The following is a 25,273-nucleotide window of genomic DNA, read 5'->3' as shown; positions in this document are numbered from 1 at the left end:
ACCATCTTCATCTTTGCAATCGGAATCTGACCGAAACCACCACTAATCTTTACAAACTCAAAACTAAAATAAATGAAAATCGATTTGATTGTGAATAAAAAAATTCTATACAACTTTCAAAAATTGACAAAACAGAGGCGTACAATGGACCCTCACACTTGTTGCATATATAATTTTCGGCAAAAACTGTCCAAATAAGTGTCAAGATTTACTCCAAACGCGATGCTCGATAGAAATTTGTGGAAAAATTGACTTTCTTGAAAAAATATTTTTGCAAATTTTTGCAAATTTTCGCGTTTTTTTAGGTTTTATCCTTTTCTGCCATGAGACCATTCCGAATTGGTGCGAATTGTCAAAATCTGTTCAGCCATTCCTGAGTTATATGCGTAGTAACTAACATCATCCTTTTTTATATATATAGATATCAATCCAATGACAGTCATTCGATGTCATATTGAAAAGAATTAAGGAGGAACGGTCCTGACCGGCTTTAACACGACAAAGTCCAGGATTTATCTTGGTCCCTCTCTCATCCCAAGTGGATACTGACCTCCCGTGGTGTCACCTGGGGTAGCTGCCTTTAACACCCGTTAAAGGAAGTGAGCTAAAATGCGCGTTCACCTATAAGAACGTTAAAAAGTTGGGTTTGGGCGCCGGGTTAGTAACCCTCCCCTAGAAAATTGAGTCTAATTTCTACAATCACCTTAATCTGCCTTCGCTAAAACAACTCCATATATAACAAAAGTTTCTGATCATGACCCTCCTTGGTTTACATCGACGTTAAGGAGGTTACATAACATAAGAAGTAGATGCTTCAAAAAATTTAAAAAAATTGACTCCACAGTGAATTACTCTAGCTATATTGTAACCCGAAATAAATATAATTCTGCCAATTCTTATTTTTATCGGCATTATCTTGATAAAATGAGTAGGAATTTCAAAAATAACCCGAAAAGATTCTTTAAATTTGTTAATTCTAAAAGAAAGGCATAATTTCCCAAGCTGTATGAAATTTGGTAGCAGAGAATCTTCGGATGAATCCGAAATCTCTAATATGTTTGCTGAATTCTTTCAGTCTTCCTACTCATCTAAAATTCTAAATGAACAATATAACTATAGTATTGACAAGCTGAATCATCTACCTCATATTGTATTGTCTGAGGAAGAAGTCCTTGTAGGCTTAAAGTCGCTTCGTTCTTCAAACATACCCGGTCCAGATGGTGTTCCTACTTATATTCTTAAATCTTGCGCCAATGAAATTTATCAACCTCTTACAAAAATCTTTAATTATTCTTTAAATAATGGTTACTTTCCAACTTTCTGGAGGTCGAGCTTCATTATTCCACTTCACAAATCTGGTAATAGATGCTTTGTTGAAAATTATAGGTGTATAGCAAAACTTAGTGCTATCCCAAAACTTTTTGAACTTTTAGTTTCTCGAAGACTATCTCACTTTGATAAATCTATAATTTTACCTTTTCAACATGGATTTATGAAAGGCAGATCTACAATTACTGATCTCATGGAGTTTGTAACTCATGTCTATAAAGGGTTTTCTTATAAACAACAGACAGACGTTATTTATACCGATTTTAGTAAAGCCTTTGATACCGTAGTGCATAAACATTTGCTTTATAAACTTGATATCATGGCATTTCCACAATCTTTATTGAATTGGATTTCTTTTATTTAAGTAGACGCACACAAAAAGTTTTATTTAACGAGTCATTTTCCAAGGACTTGTTCGTTTCTTCCGGTGTGCCGCAAGGTAGTATAAAACGTTGGTCTAAAGAATTTGATGACCCATACGTTACGAAGCATTTGTTTGTTAGCCTTGTCTGCCCAGTTCTGGAATATGGTTGCATTCTATGGAGCCCTTATTACAAATCATACTCTGATAAGATTGAGTCGGTTCAAATCCAATTCCTACTGTTTGCCCTGCGTGGTCTGCACTGGGACACGATGTTCCTACTCTTGAAAAAAGAAAATTTACACTAAGAGCTCTTTTTTGCATTCATAATGTATAAAAAAGCCAATCCTCTTTAATGTAGTATTCAAATTTTTAGTAACTTAGTTTAGAATCTATTGTTCTGTAAACTACTTGTGCCTGTTAAGAACCCTTCAGCTCAGCATATGTATATCTACAACTCCCTCTGCGGAACAGTAGAACACAGCTAATGAGCAGAAACTATTTTTAATTTATGTCTATCACCCTTGTTCGTTCTAAAGTTGAGTGTCTAAAAAATTGAGCTCTGTTTAACGGCAAACTAATCTGCCTCAGCGGAACCAGTAGTATTCAGCCTAAAGAGCCTTTAATGTAAATACATATTAATTCCCCTAATTAAATTATGTTGTTGTTCTAGTTTGTAATTAAATTTTTATATCGGCTGATATAATTTGTAGCCGGTAGTTTTATCCCCAACTAATCCGCCATTGGCCGGTCCATGGTGTGTACGTGCTCCCTACGTAAAGGGAGGTGGCCCCCTCGGTCGGCAGGGGTGGGTGTAAGAGGCGTGGCGAATGAAATAGTGAAACATCTATCATCTAGGCTGATAGACTTTGCAGCTGCAAGAAACATGGTAGTGAGCAGTACCAGATTTAGCATCTCGATATTTATAAGGGCAACTGGCTGTCGCCAGATCAAAGAACAAGAAACCAAATTGATCACGTTGTGATAGATGGAAGACATTCATCGAGTGTGCTGGATGTACGATCGTTCCGATGTGCAAACATAGACTCGGACCACTACCTTGCTGCAGCAAAAGTACGTACCAGATTGAACGTAGCAAATAAAGTACGAACGGACACAACACGGAAGTTGGACATCGGTAAGCTGCAATCACAACAAATAGCCACAGCATATTCCACTCAACTGGCACAATTGCTTAATCAAGGCTCTTCTCGTCCCGATAACATATCAGCACAATGGCAAATTATATAATTTTATTATTATTTTTTATTATAATAAATATTTTACATAAAAAATAATATATATACAATCAGTAGAAACGCGTAGCGCACGAGAGAGGTATCGGGAGAAAAGGAGAGATGAGAAACGTATTTTCCGCAGAAAAAAGAGAGATTTGGAAAAGCGGGAGTGTGAAATCGAGATTTACAGAAGCCAGAATGAAGTCCGAAAATTCTATCAAGCAGGCACATCCTCCTGTAGAGACCAGCAAGATAATTTGGTGACTTATACTGATAGTGTTCTAAGTATATGGAAAGAACAATTTTTCAACTGTTGGTATCCAATAGTAGCAAAGTCTACGACCTGGCAAGTTCACCATTGACCAGATATTTACCCTGCGGCTGAAGAAGACCCAAGAGATGTAGATTGAAACCTACCACCTTTTTGTCGATTATAAAGCAGCTTCGACAGCCCTCTACGTTCAAAGGTATTCCAAGCCATGTCTAAATTTGGTATCCCAGCAAAGCTCATTCGGTTTTGTAAAATGGCTTTAACTGACACTCGATCCTCATATAAAATAGGAAAGAACCTCTCCAAAGAGTTTTGTACCAAAAGAGGTTTCGAGCAAGGATACAGCCTTTCGTGTGATTTATTCAACATCCTGCTGGAAAAGGTTATACGAGAGGCTAACTTTAAAAGAAGTGACACAATCTACACCAATGGCCACATTTTACTTGCTTTTGCTGATGATATAGACATCATGGGTCGATCAGTAAGAGATGTAACTGATACATTTATGAAGGTCGAAGGAGAATCTGCTAAAGTGGGTCTGGCGGTAAACGGCGAGGACACCAAGTTGATGGTGTCGATGCGCAATGCTTCCATAGATCTCGGACCAACTATTGAAGTTGGCTCTTATCATTTTGAGGTAGTAAAAGACTTCGCTTATAATATCGGTTGTGAAATTAAAAGAAGAATTATATTGGCCAACAGATGCTACTTTGGTTTTAGTAATCAGTTTAAAAACAAAGCCACATCTCGTCAAACAAAAATAACGCTTTACAAAACACAGATACTACCCGTGCTGATGTCCGGTTCCGAAGCCTGGGTACTTGCGTAAGCAGACAAGGCAGTGCTTGGTGTGTTTGAGAGAAAAATTCTTCGAAAGATCTACGGACCAATATGTGTTGACGGTGAATATCGACGTCGTATGAACCACGAGCTGTATCTGCTATACAACGACACCAGTATAGATAAACGCATCGTGATGCAACGATTGCGTTGGCTAGGCTATGCTAATGAGCGATAAAGAACACGCTAAAAAGGCGTATAAACATGCAGAACTGGCAGTAGAGTTGTGCCAAAGAAACTATATGGAAATATCCAGTTCACTTCGCAGTTCCAATTGTCCACCTATTTTCTTTGAACAAACTGCGTATACTTAATATGCATTACACGTCACATTTCATGGTGTTACTCATACGTTTTGGAACTAGTACAAGGAACTAGGAACTAGATTACCCAACTCTAAGTGGCAGGCCAAGGCTTCGATGGAGCAAACATGTGGAAGAAGAGATGACAAGGCGCGTTATTTCAAAAAGCGAAGCAACAAATAGAGAGAATTGGAGATCTGGTCTTAGTTCGGCTTATGGAACAAATGTTCTGTATGAACCACGAGTATCTGCTATACAACGACATCAGTATAGATAAACGCATCGTGATGCAACGATTGCGTTGGCTAGGCTATGTCATAAAAATGAGCGATGAAGAACCCGCTAAAAGGCGTATAAACATGCAGAACTGGCAGTAGAGTAGTGCCAGAGAAACTATATGGAAATATCCAGTTCACTTCGCAGTTCCAATTGCCCACCTGTTTTCTTTGAACAAACTGCGTATACTTAATATGTATTACACGTTACATTTCATGATGTTACTCATACGTTTTGGAACTAGGAACTGGATTACCCTACTCTAAGTGGCAGGCCAAGGCTTCGATGGAGCAAACATGTGGAAGAAGAGATGACAAGGCGCGTTATTCCAAAAAGCGAAGCAACAAATAGAGAGAATTGGAGATCTGGTCTTAGTTCGGCTTATGGAACAAATGTTCTGTAATGGGCCAGCTAAGTAAGTAAGTACGTACAAAGCTTCAGCTTACACAGAAAAAAAGCCACCCTGAAAATTTTGATTTAAAGCTTTATCACCATATTTTTGTCGAATGGCGATAAAATATTACGAATATATAGGGAAAATGTTTATCAAACATGAAAATGTTACTAGAAAGCGATCAATAAACGATTTCAAACAAATAATTTATTGAAATTCGTTTATGGTTATTAATAAATTTCTGTAGTTAAAATGGTTTTCAACGTTTGTCGCATGTTTTCGCTCTCAAGAGCGAGGGAAACAACAATATTAGGGCATAAAGAGAGCGCTACAACAATGTTTTGTGTTTTTTTCTTCTTGAGATGTGAGTTTCAAAGCATGGTCATGGAATTTTTGCGGCATGAAGGGAGCGTTTGTGTGGCATTTGGCATGTTTATTTATTTGTGCTCCGGTGAAGGCTTGTATGTAAGTTTGTTACTGTGTTTTGTTGCTGATTTTTTTGAACCTAACCGCATGTGATATTGGTAATAACATCAAAACATTTTATATATTTGAAATATATGTGGATGTACTATTTCTCACATTACAGATACCCATTTTCAATGTGGGAGAAGAATGTGTTTTATTTCACAACGTTCAATGATATTCCCTGTATTTTATATTTAAAAGTGATTTATTTGTTTTCTTATATTAAAATTAATGTGTGGCACCAAATAATTATGTATTTCTATTATTAATTATTCCATTCCGTTTTTCTTTCTTTCATCTGTTATTTTTTATGTACCGTCTGGTGTTGCTTTTGTACTTGGCATTTCAATTAAATAAATAACCACGACCATTTATAAATGTGTGTATGTATCTTTTTTGTGGCTTTTGGGTTTGTATTTAACAAAAAAACAACAAAATAATTGTAAATATGAATATTTTTGTATTGATTGGAAAAAATGCATTCAACAATTTTTTTAATCAAGAAAATATTTTGTTTTTATCAAGCAAAATGTGGAATATTTTGATAAATATTTTTGTCAATATGTGAAATGTTTTATCAGTTCAAAATAAAAAAAAATCGATAAATATTTTAAATAAAAATTACAATTTTATTTTATCAACATGTATTTTTACTTTGTGATAAAAAAATTTTAGCGAATTTTGTCAATATGAAAATTTTTTTTATTGCCGGAAAATCGATAAATTTTTGGTTGAACCTTTGAATTTCTTTATCAAATGGCTACAATTTTTTTTCTGTGTATATTGTTTAATAAACGAATTATCTGCATTATGCAAAAATCCGATGTCTAGTCATTGTTAAAATAATGGGCTAGTAGGGGGTTTTTTAAGTAGTTAAGCACTATAAAACCCCATTATTTAGTAAGGATTTTTTTGCTGGGATACAGGCAGAAAACAAATAAATATAACAACAAATAAATTTTCCATGGTCGCTTACTTTTTAGTTGCTCCTCTCGTGTAGAATTCAAAATTGTTGATGCTCTCTTTAAGTGTTGAATATTACTGACTCCCTCTTCTTTATGGCTGTTTCCAAACCCACCAACATTACATTGAGATGGAGAAATTACTCGTGCGGCCATTATTTATATGCGTAAGTATGCGCCATAATACAAGGACACGATTACTGTCAAGGATAGCTTAACATGGCATAAGCAATGGCTGTAATAAATATGTGTTTTATATGAATTTGACGGAGCGTTTTGGAGTGTGATAGTGAGTTCGTGTGTGGATGTACGTATGTCTCATATCTGAGTTAAATGGAAAAGAAAAAGGACATAGAAAGCGTATGTCGAACATAATGCTTATGTTGGTTTAACTCAGCGCACACATACACATATGCACTTAGCTACTAATATAGGTTCTAGATCCGGAAATATTTACTTATACACTGCCAACGGGTACTTTAGTAAAGATTTACGAAGATCCTTAAGTATCATCTCACACAAGGATTCTTTGTCAGCTCAATGTGATGTGAAACAAATGATATCCTATGAAATATTAAAGTCAGCATTTTCTTGTTGTTGCTGTTTTATTACTAACGAGAAAATCTTGGGTACGCTTGAGGTAAATGCTGTACAGTTAAGATATTCAGTAAAGAATCCGTCCACATAGTTGAGAGGTGTAAAGTTGTATACCTCTGACGAAGATTAATTACCAAATTTCAGAAATTTCGGTCTTATAGTTAGGCCACAACCTTCAAAATACTGAAAATCGGGGGTACAGTCTTATGGGGGCAATATGAAGACGTGGACCTATACCGACAAATTTCTGGTGGAAAGTTGTATACCCCCAACGAAGACTAAATACTAAACTTCATCCATTTCGGTGGGATATTGAGGCCACAACCTTCAAATACACGAAAATCGTGGGGTACCATTTTATGGAGGCTATATGAAGGATGGGACCTATACCGACAAATTTCTGGTAGAAAGTTTTATAACCACAACGAAGACTAAATACTAAATTGTATCCGTTGCGGTGGAATTTTTAGGCCACAACCATAAGAATACAAAAAATTGGGGCTACATCTAGACGCGGACTTAGACCGAAAAATTTCAGCCGAAAAGTTTATTACCCACAAATCGGGGTATACCGTTATGTGGGGGCTGTATCAAAACATGGACCGATATAGTTAATTTTCAATACCAAACATCCTAGGATGAATAGGAAGAAACTTCTATACCAAATTACAAAACTCTATCTTAAAAACTGCGAGCTGTATCTTGATTTCAACAGACAGACGGACATGGTTATATCGGCTTAGAATTTTATGCTCCGACGAATATTTCGATGTGTTACAAACGGAATGACAAATTTAATTATACCCTCCATATTATGATGGAGGGTATTTAAACAAGTAAGAAAGTATCAACAATCTGTGCCGACAGAGATATATGTACGTTCAGCCTCGGACCTAATGAAAATAAGCAAACTCGATATTTCTAACGTCTGTAAGGATTTATTTGAGTTTCTGATCCACCATTTTAGTGAAAATTTTTTAATTTTTATGACGGAGGTACCGGAGGGAGTGGACCGATATGGTCCATTTTCTAATTTAAACTATGTCTGGACAAAATACTACGATATCCAAAATTTGAACCAAATTGATTGATCCGTGCGAGAATTATCGTTCGCTCCAGCCACTGCACATGGGACCCGCAATATATTTGTGGGGGATACTTGAAGGAATGGACTAATATAGTCCATATTCGAACTTGATCTATACTTCGTAGAAATATTGCGATGTGCAATTTATGGACTAAATCGGTTACTGCCTTCGAGAGTTATGATGCGCATCTTTTTAGCAAAAATTTTTGAACTTTTGTGGGGGAGATGTCGGATTAAGTGTATAGATATGACATATCTTGCAACTTAAACAAAAATTCGACAAAATATTACAACATCCAAAATTTCGTTCGCACTAACCAAACAGACAGACGGACATTGCAAATTCGACTCCGAATGGTCTGAAATGGATTTGGTCCAAACATTCTTAGGGTCTAAAACCATTTATTCCATGGGGCACATTTTGAAAGTGTATATACCCTAGCTATTATAAAGACTGATGGTGTAAAAAGAGGGAAATGGAAAAGCGGTAGTGTAAAAAAATCGAGATGTACTGGAGCCAGAATGAAGTCCAGCAATTCTACCAAAGAGTGAAACATCATACTGATGGTTTTGGAACAGGCAAAATACCCCTCATATTATTGAGGCCTTGTAAAGCTTCTCTATTGTATTGGAACCTGAGCATCCTGTGTGCTCTAATTATTGGGTCATAATAGCACGTTTATATATAACCGGATTTAACAACCCATTGCGTTTCAGATGTCAATTCCATTGATTATATTTCAAATAAATCCTCATAAAGAAGGTTAACCCTGCAAAAGGCTGTAATATAAACATGGCTTAATTGTGCTCCCTATTGCATATAAGATAGTGTCGGGACTATTTGTACAAACAACTGAAGCCTATGGTGATCGAAATGCTTTGGCCATATAATGAGGCTTTAAACCTGGCAAATCCACAATTGAATATTTACGCTGCGGCAAATCCTGGAAAAGAGCCAAAATATGCAAATCGACACTTACAATCTTTTTGTCGATTATAGTATAGCCTTCGACAGCCCCATTACGTTCTAAGGTATTCCAATCCATGTTTGAATTTGGTATCCCCGTAAAATGACTTTAACTTTGTAAGATGACATTAACCTATACTCGGTCCTCAGTTAAAATATGAAAGAACCTCTCCGAACAGTTAAATACCAAAAGAGGTTTCAGAGAAGCCGACAGACTTTCGTGTGATCTCTTCAACATCCTGCTGGAAAAGGTTATAAGAAATGCAAACGTCAAACGAAATAACACAATATATACCAATATCCACATGTTACTTGCTTACGCTTATGATTTTGACATCGTGGTCGATCAGTATAAGAAGTAACTGATACCATTAAAAAGTGAGAAATCGCTAAAGTGGGCCTGGTAGAAAAAGGAGACAAGACCAAGTTGATGGTGTCGAACCGCTATGCGTTCATAGAATTCGGAATTCGTTTCCTAGTAGTTAAAGACTTCGTCTACCTCGACACCGCCGTGGACCACACACAACATCAGTTGTGAAAGAAAAATAAGATAGTATTGCCCAACAGATCCTACTTTGGCTTAAGTAAACAGTTTAAAAACAAAGCCACATCTCGTCAAACAAAAATAACATTTTACACAACACTGATACTACCCGTGCTAATGTATGGCTCCGAAGACAAGTACTTGCGCAAACAGATAAGGCCCTGCTTGGTGTGTTTGAGAGACAAATTCTACGAAAGATGTACGGGCCAATATGTGTTAACGGTGAATACGATAGCATTAGACTCATGGCGGTAGACGCAGAACTGGAAAGCCAAGGCTTCGGAAAAGTAAAGCAACAATTAGAGAGGAATGGAAATATTTTCTTAGTTCGTTTTGTAGAGGGCCAACTAAGTAAATAAAGAGGCTATAAATATTATAGGCACAAAGCAAATCAAACAGAAAAAGTATCTGCTAAAGTGGACGTAAGTACGTATTTGTTTTTATACCCTACAGCATAGTATGGGCTATATCCGTCCTCTTTTTCATATAGCCACCTTAGAACGGTACCTCCCTATCTTAAGTATTTTGAAGATTTTAGCCTCATTATCACACCGAAATGGCTGACATTTGGTATTTAGTCTTCGTTAGGGTGAGATGGGGCGCCTTCGCCACGTTTTTGTTCAAAATGTTCTCATACCGACACCGTTAAAGTTTTTTCAAATATTATTTTTGGTACAAATATTAGCATACCTTGACTATAAATTTTGATATATAAATGGTTATAATATTGTTTTTATAGTATTTCTGAGAATTTACAAAATCTGTAAAAAGTGGCGAAGCCTCCCCACCCATGGGGCAGCTTCGCCATCGATATTGAACATTCTCCAACTGACTCTAAAACTTTAATTTACCATACTTCTTCATTTAATATCAACATTATGCAAAAAAGGAACATATTTTCTATTGAACAATCAAAAATTATTTTAAAATTCACAAAAAGTAATTGATTCTAGCGGTTAATTGAAGTAGGTGCCTTGAATTTAGGTAAAACAAGTAAAAAAGTGTCAGTGGGCTTTGCCGACAGATATATACCCTCAGCCAATGTGAAGCGAAACTTTCACCTACGGACAGATCGATTGTATTTAAAGTCTCTTCAGAATTTTGTGGCCCTTTTGGACATTTAAACTTGCCAAAAAAATTTGGATTAGGAATAACCTGCACTAAGACACAAATGTTGAACTTTTGTGGGGGAGGTACCCTTAGGAAGGACCGATTTGGGTCATTTTAGAAGTTAAACAAAATTTTGACAAAATATTAGGAAATCCAAACTTTGAACCAAATTGGATACGCCATTCAGGTGATATCGTCCTAGCATTTTAGTGTAATTTTTTAAATATTGGGGAGAAGTACCGGAAGTTGTGGACCGGTATTGCCCCATGAAACTAAGTTTAGATATAATATGACGAAGACCAAACGTTGGACCAAATCGGTTGAACAGTTCGAGAGTTATCGTGCTCTCCGACCGCCACAGGGGGTTTTTACACCTTCCGGTCTGTTTTCCCAAGAAATATGGGCTTGCTCCTGAAAAAACTTTTACCGTCGTAATGCAGGTAGCGAATGCAAATTGCTTCAACAAAAATCAAAGCGATTCGAGAGCAGGTCTTAAAGTGAACTTTTCCGAAATTTTGTGTGAGAGGTACCAGAAGGAGTAGGCAAAATAGTCCATATTTGAACCTGATCCAGGGACGTACGCAGGGGGGGGGGGCACGGGGGGCCCGGGTCCCCCCCGAAATGGTTTGGTCGAACAACATTTTTTAAGGTACTGTAACTAGTTATTATATTTTTTCTCATAAAAATGTTTGTATATTTGAAGATTTCAAATTAAAACTTATATTTTCTTAAGTTTCTGAACAGAAAATGTACATCATTAACAAGTTTTGTATGAAAATATTTTAAAAATTCTTGTTTGTAAGCTGTTTTTGAGAGAAACTTCCAATAAAATCTGAATTACTTCTTCATGTCATATCATACCACTTCAGTATTATGGGAATGGAAATATATAAAAAATCTATTGAATAAAATGTATGAAGGGTTGGTCCTTCGTGGACTACATATTGAAAGCCAATTAGAAATTCGTTTTACTGCCATCGCCAAAATATTGTTATTCTATTTTAGACAAATTTGCTAAACAGTATGAAAAAATAATGAAGACAAATGAATTTTTGTGTGTCACTTGATTTTTACTTATCATTACCGAAGTACAATTCTGAGGTTACGACTTTAGATTACGAGATTATATACACTAGGATTGTATCGTATAGATTTCATCAAAATAATGATTTAAGACTTCACATATGTTTGGACGATATTCGTTTCAGCCAAGATAAAAGTACTTACCACCGTCCGTCCGTCTGTATCTCTGTTTGTCTGGCAGGTTGGAACTCGTGATAACTCTCGGTCCAAGTTATGGATCTCGTAATGTTTTGTCCAAATTAAATTTAAGTCATATCGGTACCTCCGCCATAAAAGTTCAAAAATGTTCACTAAAATAGTCGAAGGAACTAACCGATTCGGTCTAAAATCGAACCTAATATGGTTCGCAAGATTACTTCCAAAAGTACATCAAGGTCCAAAAGAATATGTTTGGACAACATCTTCAGGTCTCTTATACAAGTCTAACATAACTGCAGTTTAAAGACTGTTCGATGATTTTTTGGGCATTTCGTAGTCTTGTTTACAGCGATATCCTACTTTTCGTGGACAAGTTTATGCTTCCTGACAAGGCTCTAAATACTACGGTGGCCAACTAAAAAGCTTATGGGCGCGGTAACTATCGAGAGGAGTGTCTCTCAAATAATTATTAGTGAATAATTATCTGGGGTTCAATAAGGATCGATTGTTATTTGTCAAAACTATATAGAACTAAGTCCATCAAAGTGTTTGTCATCGAATCCAAAAACTTCTAATCGTACAATTAAGAAAACAAATTATAACGCTGCTTTTGTAACATAATATTAAAAATAAAAATAATCCTGGTATCAGAATCTATCTCTTTCGGTTAATAACACTGTGCAACATTTTTAAGGTACTCTTGTGCAAATAATTTGAAGTGAGGATTTTTTGAAAGTACAGACCCAAAGTACAAAAGCCCTAGTTCCGTTTTGTTGAGTCAGATACAGCTTGGATTTTATGACCCCATCTAAACATTGTTAAGTATCGACTTTTTAAACAACTCGGGGCTATATCTCTGAAACCAATGCAAATCTTCTTCTGACCTTTGCAGCAAATTTGTTGATAAGGGCCAAAATAAAATATTTGGAGAAATGAAAAAACATTTTATAATATATCTAAAAATTCCATAATTTGTATACATTTCGCACCATATCTTAAAAACTGTTAAATTTTTCTTAATGTTTTCATTTGGAAACATATCAACGACAACGACAGCCGATATTCTTAAAAATTAGGCTAAGATCATCGAAATAGTGAAAATCTTGCTATAGCAAAGACAACGGCAATTCTTTGTGGTTGTAAAATTCTGCGATAAACCATAACGTGGACCTGTATGATTAAAAACTTCAATATACTTCAATAAATTTTACATGGCGACATTGCCGAACGTGGCTCGATATTGTCTATTTTCAATTCTAAATATCCTACTCTGTAAATATTTAAAATTGTATCCTTAGTCCCCATTTACATTAAACGATTTTTCTTGCGGCAATTTTTCTCGTTCTCTTTTAAACTTACCTCTTGCGTTTATACAGGCAATTCTGTTTTCAAAACAATGAATATAATGTTAAAAACGAAAAATATAAAAGGAATTGCCTGAAAATTGCCGGTACGAGCAATATTTTTCCACTTCCATACCCCTTACGTGTCTCTCCTACAAACTGAGACTTAATGTAAATTGGGACTAAATATTATGAATTCTTTCTATTGAATTTATATACTTTGTACCATTATTTCATATAAAATATAGAATAGAATATAGAATAGAATATGTGCCAAAATTTCCAGTCCATCGGACAAAAATTTACCGAGATATGAGCTTTCGAAGGGAAACATTTATTGTGTTTTGTATGTAGCATAGAAACTAAAAACGTCTTTTCCTCGAAGTGGCACTTTGTATGTTTTTGTGGGACTATTGTACACATAAATCATGTGCTTAACCGAGAGAGTCTTTAAAAAAAACTGCTGACGGAGTCAGAAAAAATATCAATTTTGTACAGTGTTTTGTTTTTGTTAAAATCGAAATTTTGATTTTAACTGTTCAAAATTTTTAAAAATTGATTTTTTAATTCCTTTTCTATAATGGACAAGATTATTAGGTTCGTAATGATCCCACAAAAATATATGCTGATCGGTTTATTCTTTTTCAAACTACAGTGGGTACCGCAAACTGCTTTAGTAAAAACAGTGCTTTATAAGCGGGCATTTGAATGCAAGATTTTTCAAAAAAAAAAAAAAAAAAAAAAAAATAGAATGTAACTTAAGGTTTAATAGATTTTTTATAAGAAATGCATGAAAATGGCTATTCTCATGCGTGGCCATAACCCCTTAAAATAGTTTTACGTAACGCTACACAACATTTGAATTTTTCATGATTTTTGGTCAAGTTGTGCCCCCCCCGAAATGAAATCCTGCGTACGTCCCTGACCTGATCTATATCCAGTAGATATATTAGGATTTGTAAAGTATGGACCAATTCGGCCAATCCCTTCAAGAGTTACCGTACGAACATATTTTCCGAACATTTTTGAACTTTTGTAGGGGAGGTAACTGAAGGAGTGGACGATATGACTTATCTTCGAACTTAAACTATGTTTGGACAAAATATTACTAAGGCCACATTATCTTGCGCTCCAACCACGTCACACGGTGTCATAGGGGGTTTTTGCAACTTTCAGGCTATTTTCTCGGGAAGTATGGACTTGCCCCTAAGGAAACTTGTACCGTCGTATGGGGATCAGTGAATACAAGTTGCTAAAACAAAAATCAAAGCGATTTGAGCGATGGCCGAAATTTTGTGTGGGAGGTACCCGAAGGAGTTGACTGATTGAGTCCATATTGAAACCTTATGTAAGTCTGGGGGGAGGTACCGGAAGGAGTGTACCGTTATAGCCCATCTTCGAACTTAAACTAAGTTTGGGCAAAATATTACGAAAGCCAAAATTTGAACCGAATCGGTGAATCCGTTCGAGAGTTATCGTGCGCTCCAGCCAGCTAGACAGACATACAGAAAGACGGACGGACATTGCTCAATCGACTCCAAATTGTCTGAAACACATTTCGTCCAAACATACTTGGGGTCTAAAACCATTATTTCGATGAGGCACATTGTGCCCGTATGAAAGTGTATATACCCTCGTTAGCATAAATGCTGAGGGTATAAAAATCATAATATAACTAAAACAAGATACGTTTAGGATAATATTTGATTTTAAATTCATATTATAGTGTGGAATATCTATGGTATAAAAAATTTAAGTTAAATATGACAAATTTCTAACATTAACCCACCACACCCCTATAATGGCGGAGGCGCCCCACCCCTTAGCTATTTCATAATATTAATATATTGACATTTGCAATTGCTTTTTTCATGCGAATTATTTGGATTTATATTCTTCAGTTGTTGTCTTCTAATGGTATAAAATGTGTTTTTGATACCACAAAAGGTAAAGAAGATATCACAAAAAATACCTACCATAATTATTTTTTCCAATACCCTGAAAACACAAAACCGCGTGCGTCCGCTATCATACCTGTGACACTCTTCATTAAACTCACAATTTTGTTTTTAACGGATTTTTTCTAGCACTTGCATTTTGCGAGAAAATCGGCGCTGGCGTAGCCGCCCCAGTGGCGAAGGCCCCCTATGTTACAATAATATTCTACGTGAAATTTTTCGGTATAGGTCCACGATTTTCGGTATTTTGAAGATTTTAGTCTCATTACCACACCGAAATGGCTGACATTTGCTATTTATTATTCATTCATTATAGGTATACAGCTTTCTATCTGTAATTCGTCGGTATAGGTTTTCGCCTTCACAGAGCCCCTATAGAACGGTAGCTCCCGATTTTCGGTATTTTGGAGATAGTGCCTTCAATATCCCATCAAAACGGCTGAAATTTTGTATTTAGTCGTCGTTGGTGGTATAAAATTTTCAACCTAAAATTTTCCGTTAATGCTCTTTTCCTTCATATAGCCCCCATACACCGGTACCTCCCGATTTTCGGTATTTTGAAGGTTGTGACCTCAATAATCATCCGAAATAGCTGAAATTTCGTATTTAGTCTTTATTGGGGGTATAGTCCACTCCTTCGTACTGCCCCTACAGAACGGTCCCTCCAAATTTCCCGCATTTTGAAGATATTGGCTCCAAACATCCCGCCAAAATGACAGAAATTTGGTATTTAGTCTTAGTGGCTGGTATACAATTTTGCACCAGAAAATTGACGGTATAGGCCTACCTACGTAGAACGGAAACCCCGAAATAACCGAAATAACTGAAATTTGGTATTTAATCTTCGCTAGAGGTACATCACATTTTACAGGTACGAAACACCCCTTGCAAAAAATCAGACAGCATAGGTTCACGTTTTGTTATAGACCTCATTTGAGATTTTTTGAAGATCATAGTCACATTTTTCTGCCGAATTGGTTGTAGAAGTTTTGGATTAGCAATAACCTGCACTAAGACACAAATGTTGAACTTTTGTGGGGGAGGTACCCTTAGGAAGGACCGATTTGGGTCATTTTAGAAGTTAAACAAAATTTTGACAAAATATTAGGAGATCCAAACTTTGAACCAAATTGGATACGCCATTCAGGTGATATCGTCCTAGCATTTTAGTGTAATTTTTTAAATATTGGGGAGAAGTACCGGAAGTAGAGTTGTATAGTTCATGAACGCACTAGTTCAATTGAACGATTCATTGAAAAGAGCGTATGAACTAGATCAGTCGATATAGTTCATTATAGTTCAATAGCTCACTGAGCGCCGACCGAAAGATCCACAAAGAACGATCAACGAACGATTCACAATCTAGTTCAGCATGTCATTCACATATGAATAAAGTGACGCCGTTTCTGTGCTAACTGATGTCTTCGTAATGTAATGAGTTTTGTTTATGTTTTGGATCAATGTGAAGTGTCAACCCCCATTGTAATAAACGTAATTTCTACATAAAGAACATTGTTGACATAACACATATTTAATCCATTATTATTCAATGTGCCTTGTTTTGGATAGAAAAAAAGGAAAAAAGAAACATACATATGTACATAAAGCTTTTTCGCTGTTATAATTTGTACAAACACACAACATAAGATTTTTTGCCAGCCACTTAAATGAAATTCTAATTAAAATTTTTTTCCGAAGGACGTTTTTTTCTAAACTTAACCTTTCTTTATGAATGGATTAAAATTATCTAAATGTAATATTTTTGCAGTTTAATTATACTACTCTAATGTTTGTTCCTATTTGGTGTATGTTTGTGTGTTTTCGTCAGGCGAATGATAAGAGCTCGTGAACGATTCTGATCCGGATGATTGAACTGGATAGTGAACTATGAACTAGATTACTGACCTAGTTCAGTTAAAAGAGCTGAGCTATTGAACTAGATCTTTCAAATGAACTAGATTGTACAACTCTAACCGGAAGTTGTGGACCGGTATTGCCCCATGAAACTAAGTTTAGATATAATATGACGAAGACCAAACGTTGGACCAAATCGGTTGAACAGTTCGAGAGTTATCGTGCTCTCCGACCGCCACAGGGGGTTTTTACACCTTCCAGTCTGTTTTCCCAAGAAATATGGGCTTGCTCCTGAAAAAACTTTTACCGTCGTAATGCAGGTAGCGAATGCAAATTGCTTCAACAAAAATCAAAGCGATTCGAGAGCAGGTCTTAAAGTGAACTTTTCCGAAATTTTGTGTGAGAGGTACCAGAAGGAGTAGGCAAAATAGTCCATATTTGAACCTGATCTATATCCAGTAGATATATTAGGATTTGTAAAGTATGGACCAATTCGGCCAATCCCTTCAAGAGTTACCGTACGAACATATTTTCCGAACATTTTTGAACTTTTGTAGGGGAGGTAACTGAAGGAGTGGACGATATGACTTATCTTCGAACTTAAACTATGTTTGGACAAAATATTACTAAGGCCACATTATCTTGCGCTCCAACCACGTCACACGGTGTCATAGGGGGTTTTTGCAAAAACTTCTTTACCAAATATTGACTATCTATCTTTAATATTGCGAGCTTTATCTTGATTTCAACAGACAGACGGACATGCTTAAATCGACATAGAATTTTATGCTGATCAATAATATATATTTTACTAGCTGAACCCGGTGCGCTTCGCAACCCCGACTAAGAATAAATGTGTATATGTGTAATATTTAATGACATTAATTTTTAATTTTATTGTGATTTTTATGAGATGAAGTAGTTTCCGTATATTAAAGGAATACAGGGAGTGTATCTCCCTTAAGTTTTTTAGTAAGTAGATCACATTTACCACGATTTACCACAAATTCGTTTTACTAAAAATATATTTTATAGCTGAACCCGGTGCGCTTCGCTACTCCGACCAAGATGAAATATAATGGAATGCTATACTTACATTGAAATTATTCTTTAAAATACTTTAATGCATAAATATAGCAGATATGAAGGCTTTCTCTACACATTCAGTGCCGTGTATGGAGCTTATGTTATGGTATTTTTGTATGATGCAGGTAGTAAGACTTCTGCTAAATCCTTTCCTGCTATAACTGAACCTAAGTGGGTGACATTTGAAAATGTCATATCGTCACTATAAATGTCACCATTAAAGAAGAGAATTAAATTAGGAATAATGTTAGATTGAGAACGCATTTCCAAGGGCATATATCAATCTGTTGTGACAGCTTAAATTACTATTAGGGTAACTCCCACTTGCATTGACAATTTTTAATCCAATAATTATAATGAGGATATGGACATGTCTTAAGTAAACATAGGTAACTGTTTCCCCTCCGCCCATCCCACGTAAGAAGTCTCTCAGATACATGATATTTAATAATTTTAGCCTTGATTTTCTCCAACTAAATGTACACGCATATTATAATGACGACTTCTACTGACTTCAAGACACTTCCTTAAATAATGAGTCAGAGATTCAATATTTTATTATTATTCCTTATCTCTTTATTCATATCTATCTGAACGATTTTCAAAATATTTTTTCGAAAATTTTTTAGTCCAAATTTTGCACAAAATTTACATATCTCGGCCGATTTTAATATAATTAATATATAGTCCCAATTCCTTCACACTAAAAACTTCATTGAAATTGGACATTCATAGCGTGTTGGTGCATCAGATACCTCAAATCGGCCAAAATTTTATATGGGAGCTACATCCAAATCTGGACCGATTTCGTTATATATTTTGGCACATTTATTTGTATGCAAAATTCCGTAACAAATTCCAAAATTTATTGCAATCGGGCATATATTGCATGTTTGGTACGTCAAATAGATTAAAAGACTTATGCAATAAAATATAGCTTTTTTAAGAACGACTTTTTGCCGTAATGGCGAAATGAAAGAAATAACTGCTTTTTTACACCGCTATGTGGTATTTTCGATATTTGTAAAATATACAAAAAATGTATGACTCTAGTTCATACATTTTTAATCTGCATAAAATACCAATTCGATGTCCCTCAATTCGCCTATCTGTAGAAACGTAGACAAAACTCTCAACATTTTTGATGGAGTTTTTAATGAAAATCATACAGCTCCTAAGACTGTGGACGGGTCTGCAAGAGGAACGAAGTCTTTTGAAATCCGCCAGAAACCGAATGCTTTCGATAACTGAATAAAAATGTATTTAAATAATTTTAACAATTAGTTAAGTTAATTATAGTAACACCAAATTGTAATTGTATAATCGGGAACATCCGAATACAAATTGGCAGATGAAGAAGAAGTGGTGATTTTGTTATTGAATATGATTTTATCGGTCGCTGTTTTAAAATAGACTCCATAGAACAATACCATATTTTCGGTATTTTGTTGGTGTTAGGCACAAAAAGTTTAACTTGAATATAAACATTTTAAGACAATCGCCAAACAAAACAGTTGTAAATTGGTCGAATTGTTGATCCACGTACGAACGACATTTGAGTTTTATATAATAGAATTCGCGGCATTGAAATATGATAGAACATCTAGCAACCACATAATAAGCTTTTGTCGTTACTTACGTTGACAAAATTAACACCGAAATATATATTTTTTCATTATAACATTTATATCATATCATATCTGTTATGTATATGATATATCTGTTTTGTTGATACAAACAGTTATACCATTGCACGTGTTTATTATCCATTTGTCAAATATTCACTATTTAAGAAGAACACTTCTAACCAATCTCTATCAGTTTAACTCTTACAACAGCGTAGATCATATTGTTTTCAAGAAAATGAATACGTTTCTTGCCATCTTATGTTTCGGCTCCCTCATAGCCTTTTCTGTGGCCACAGATTATTGTTCAAAAACCTATTTATGTGCTAACGGACACAAACACATTGCCTGCGGTGATAAGGTAAATTTTGAAAAAAATATCCAACTTATTTTTTTGATTTGCAATCTTTCTTGTGATTTTAGAAATTTAATTCAACATGTCCTTCCAACGCCGCCTTTGTCCCTATTGATGACAAACTAAAAGCAGAAATTGTTCGAGCTCACAATGAGAAACGTAATTTTGTTGCTGGAGGTGGTGTTGGACATTTGCAACCGGCATGTCGTATGGCTACAATGGAATGGGATGATGAATTGGCTGAAATTGCGTCCTACAATGTCTTGCAGTGTCATATGGAACATGATAAATGCCGCAATACTGATACCTATAGATATGCTGGTCAAAATTTAGCCTGGAGATCTTACTGGGATCCTAGAAATGTCACAAGTCTGTTCCGCAACTCCTTTACTATGTGGTATGATGAAGTTCAGCATGTTAAGATGGATTTTATTGATGCTTTTCCACGTGGATACAAGGGACCGTAAGTTGAGAATTGTACATTAATTTTTATATGCTAACAAAATTAAATGCTTAATTTTTCCAGTGAAATTGGCCATTTTACTGTTATGATGGCTGACCGTAATATTCGTGTTGGTTGTGCTGCCTCCAGTTATTTGGATACCAGAATTGAAGGAGGTAGACAAATCTTCTTGATTGCCTGTAATTATGCCACCACCAATATGCTTGAGTTACCCATCTATGCCAAATGCAGTTCTCCAGCAACATCATGTACAAGTGGTAGAAATCCTCAATTCCCTAACTTGTGTTCAGCTTCTGAAAAGTATGATCTTAATAAGTGGTAATTGAATGAAATGTTGTTATTTGTTGTTACATCGCTGATACGACCCGTTGAAAATAAAATTTGATGCATCTCATGGAAATATAAACAGCTTTTGTGATTTTCTTTTAAACGCCTTCAGTCTATCGATAGGTATAACAGGCTAACAATAGTCAAAGGGTAGGTTAAGCTACATTCGCAGGGGTTTTCCAACCAAGACAGTCCTTCAGCTCATTACTGTATATTATTTATGAAATTTTAGAGCTAAAATTTTATGATAACCTCATGAATGATGTATAAAAAGTTTAACGACCAAGGTGCACTTTCATATTTTGAAGAGTAATGCTGTTTTCCTTTCTACCTGAATCAGTATTGAATATTACAGACTTTTTTATATTTTAGTTCATACGGAATCATGTAAAATATACATTTACTATTATAATTAAATCTTTGTTCGGCAGGTAACACAATCAGCCGGTGAATCAAAAAACGATCAAAGTCCGTCCAGCAACTAGCAGGGCCAAAGTTAAACTTTGGATCAAAATATAAGTGTTTTTGTGTTTCTTTATACCTTCATATTTAAAAAAAAATCAAACGCCAATAAATAATCTATAGGAAAACAAGTAAAAAAGTATCAGTCGGCTTTTTTTTTTTTAATTCATTTATTTCTGTTTTAATTCATTACAAAAGTTATTTGTTGCCCCAGCGCCTTGAAGCTTTATAGGGGCTTACTAAAAGTACAAAAATTCATAAAGAACGGATTCTGTATTATCTCATTTAAAATTTTGAATATGGAAACAATTCACATGAAACTGGTATGAAAATTTAAGGAAATAAGAAAAATTTACATTTGCCGACAGAGATATAGCTTAAGCCTATGTAAATTGAAACTTTCATCTATGTACAGATCGAATGTACTTAGAATCTTTTCAAAATTTTGTGGCGCTTTTTAGACATTTGTACTTGCCGGCAAAAATGTGAATTAGGATTAAAGTTCAAAATTGGGTTGCCGCGGTGAAGTATTGGAAGTTGTGGACCGGTATTGCCCATCTTCTAAGTGAAACTAAGTTAGGCCAAATTTTTTACCAAATCGATTGATCAGTTCGAGACTTATCGTGTCAGCCACTACATACACAGACAAAAGTCTTGCCAAGGTTCAAATTTCTGCATTTCATGAACGCCTTTCATAAAGCAAAAAAAAAATACTGTTTTTTCTGAGAGATTAAAAAAAAAAACAATTTTGGCGAGCTGTTGTTTTTATGTTATTATTGACTAACGACCAACACACACCACCAACAAAACCAGAGACAAATTTTGCTGCTTTTTATCAATTAATGTTATTATTTTGTATTATTGTAATTTACCGTTTCTTCTAAAGAATTTTCACTGTAGTTGTTATCGTCTTGTGAACATAGCAAAACAATGCAAACCATATGTACATACATGTTGAGTCTATCAGCACTAGGTTGAGATATTAGATGTTACCTTTATATTAAAGAAATTAAAAATTTGTAGTTGCAAACTATACAGCCAAACACTTTGTTTTTTCGACACCAAACGCACTGTAGTTGTTTGGTTTGTCAGTTAACTAACAACAAAATTGTTGCGACCTACAGTTGTAGTTTAGGTATGTTGTTGTGGCGTGTATGTGTGTGGTGTGGTTTGTTGATATAGTCTCAATGTGATGGTGAGACGATGGTGGCGATTCCCAGCAAAATGTTCGATGCCAAAGATGCTATTCAAGAATGGGTGCAAGTGAAATGGAATGTCATTTTTTCAGCATCTTCACTCATTCTTTTTACAAGAGCGTGACCCCTAAAAGATGCAATTCATTTTCAGATCCTAAGCATGTCATCTTTACTAACTCGATGGAATGGCATCTTCAACAATTCTTTGGCATGGCATCTATACCAATCCTTGGGCATGCCATCTTAACCAATTCCCAAGAATAGCATTTTCACTAATCTTTGGCATGTCATTTTCACCAACCCTTTGGCATGTAATTTTCACGTCTTGTTCGGAAAATGGAAAATGCTGTATTGAAAAATGATTTTAATTTTTTTATTTTATTAATTCAAAGGTATTAATGAAATAACTATAATTTATTTATCATCATAAAGTTTACATCTATAATTGCAGTTTGTTATCGTGGTTGTAACAGTAGTTAATATGTTTGTATTCTCATTTTTCTGCTTAATCTGACTCTGGGTCTATCAGTCGTAAGAATGTGGCTATTTCGCTATTTATATGGTTTGTAACCACAAAGCTGCAAACTTAATTTTCTTAGCAGGATTGGAAGGGCAATTGAAAAGGAGCAGTGTGTCGTGGAGGCCTGTGCTGTATGCTGGGCAGATGTTTTCCACGGTGTCATCAATACTTGCCCTATGGGAATTTTGACGGCTGCACCATCCAGAGCGTATTGACCCAAAACTACTCTGGTTTGTCCTGACAGCTGGCGCTTCTCAGCTGCGATAGATGGTGGATGTTCTCCACGATAACTGTTTACTGCATCTGCGACTGCATTCCTGTGAATGCTACTTAAACCTGGTTGAAAGGCTTGTTGATCTAGAGGTTCTCTCTTGTAAGGTTCGACTTCTCTTTCTAGATTATGAAGACCCCTGGCTGCCTAGGTCTGTGGTCTGCATTTTGCTATCATCGACCATGACATTCAACTCTATTGTTCCCAACTCTGCCGCCCAGGTAGTGAACAGAGTGGCCGTAGATTTATTGGCTGGTATTTTCATAATCCTCGCGTATTTTCATAATCATTCGCATACGTTACGATCTCAATGTCGTCTGCAGCGTTTGGAATTCAGAAGAGGATTTCTTCACTCTACGGGCCTTGGACTTCTTGATCCTAAATTCTACGTACTACTGTCGTCCACACTTAAAATTTATTATACAACGTTTCAAACTTGGACGGTGCGTAGTCTGCTCGATGACATCAAACAACGAGGGTGCTTGACAATATCAAAGGGCTTTGCTAAATCAAGTGTCACTATCACTGTTCTATCGCACGGCTTGCTCTGAGTGAGTCCTCGGCTAATATGGAGATGGCCTTCAGCGCAGTCGTTGTGCTGCTTACGGATCCCATGCTATTGATCGGCAACTGGAAAGTTATTTCTGATGCTGGAAGAACTAAAGCCACAAGGGTCCTTGCTACGGGGGACAAAAGCGAAATCGGTTTGTAAGATTCACCTTTGCTGGCATCCTTTTCGGGCTTCAGTAGCTGGCCTATTTTCCAGACTTCGGGAACGATGTGTTTGGCAAGCGACAGGTTGTAAATTTAAGCGAGAAACTTGACTTCCGGCCGTCCCAGCTGTTGCAGTCTAAACACCGCCGCTGCACGCAACAGAGTTTACTTCCTCCGCAACAGGTTTTGATTCATCTTACAAAAGGATTTTACTTCCCATCAGTACAGTGCAGATTTCGACATTGACTCCAACTGCAGATTACTATTTCGTGAATTTTATTTTACAACGTTTTGGAAATGTTTGTTGTTTTGTAGGGATCTACAAATCGATTTGTTGAGCAGGGTTCTCTAGAGCAGGCAAGGAAACTTTTATAATTGGTTTGTTCCTTTACTTTTAAAAATGGCAATTGTTGCAAAAATGGTAAAAGTGGTGAACTGCTCTCATATAAATTGTATGCTTTTAAAAGTAAGGAAACACTTTGCGGGTAAAAACAGGTAACCTCAGGCACGTAAAGGAACACGACTAATACCAAAGAGTGCAGTCCGACTCTACTTTTAGCTCAATGATTGGGACTTCCTAGCATAATAAATCTTACATTGCTTTTAACTCACATATTTAGATAAATAAAAGAATATATACATGTGTAAAAATAAAAACACAAAATTCATCTCTATTGGATCGATGGAATGGGTTCAAATGCTAAGGAAAAGATCGGATCTATCACGACTTCGTTTGAATAATTTTAATATTATTTACTTTCGGAAACGTAGGTGTTTTCTTATTAAACCAATAATAATAATAATAATTGCCTCTCTCGAAACCACTAATAATCGTTGACAATTTGTATCTTTTTAATTTCCTTTTAATAATTTCAATGCAAATTAAATTGATTATCGTTCAAATATTGATAAAACTAAAACATAAAATATCACAATTTGTGCATATTAGGAAAAGTCAGAATTTTTATACCCTCAGCCTTTAGGCTAAAGAGGGTATTTACACTTTGATACGACGAAAAATGTGCCTCATCGAAATAATGGTTTTAGACCCCAAGTATGTTTGTACGATATCCGTTTCAGACAATTTTGAGTAGATCTAGCAATGTCCGTCCGTCTGTCTGTCTGTCCGTCT

The 25,273-nt window shown here is 35.7% G+C and overlaps 1 protein-coding gene across 1 annotated transcript in view; it reads left to right on the top strand.

The window, feature by feature from the left end:
* LOC141398263 (venom allergen-1-like) overlaps positions 1–20,973 on the top strand; it is a 30,243-nt gene extending 9,270 nt beyond the window's left edge. The window contains exons 2-4 of the mRNA XM_073975542.1: positions 20,115–20,194; positions 20,257–20,651; positions 20,715–20,973. Coding sequence (XP_073831643.1) covers positions 20,115–20,194; positions 20,257–20,651; positions 20,715–20,973 — 734 coding nt within the window. The remainder of the gene's footprint in view (positions 1–20,114; positions 20,195–20,256; positions 20,652–20,714) is intronic.
* Positions 20,974–25,273: the final 4,300 nt, after the last annotated feature.

The sequence above is a fragment of the Musca autumnalis genome, unplaced genomic scaffold, assembly GCF_047663935.1.
Source record: "Musca autumnalis isolate F117 unplaced genomic scaffold, ASM4766393v1 scaffold_3, whole genome shotgun sequence".
NCBI classification, from domain to species: Eukaryota; Metazoa; Arthropoda; class Insecta; order Diptera; family Muscidae; genus Musca; species Musca autumnalis.
This window is presented reverse-complemented; position numbering and strand designations above follow the sequence as displayed.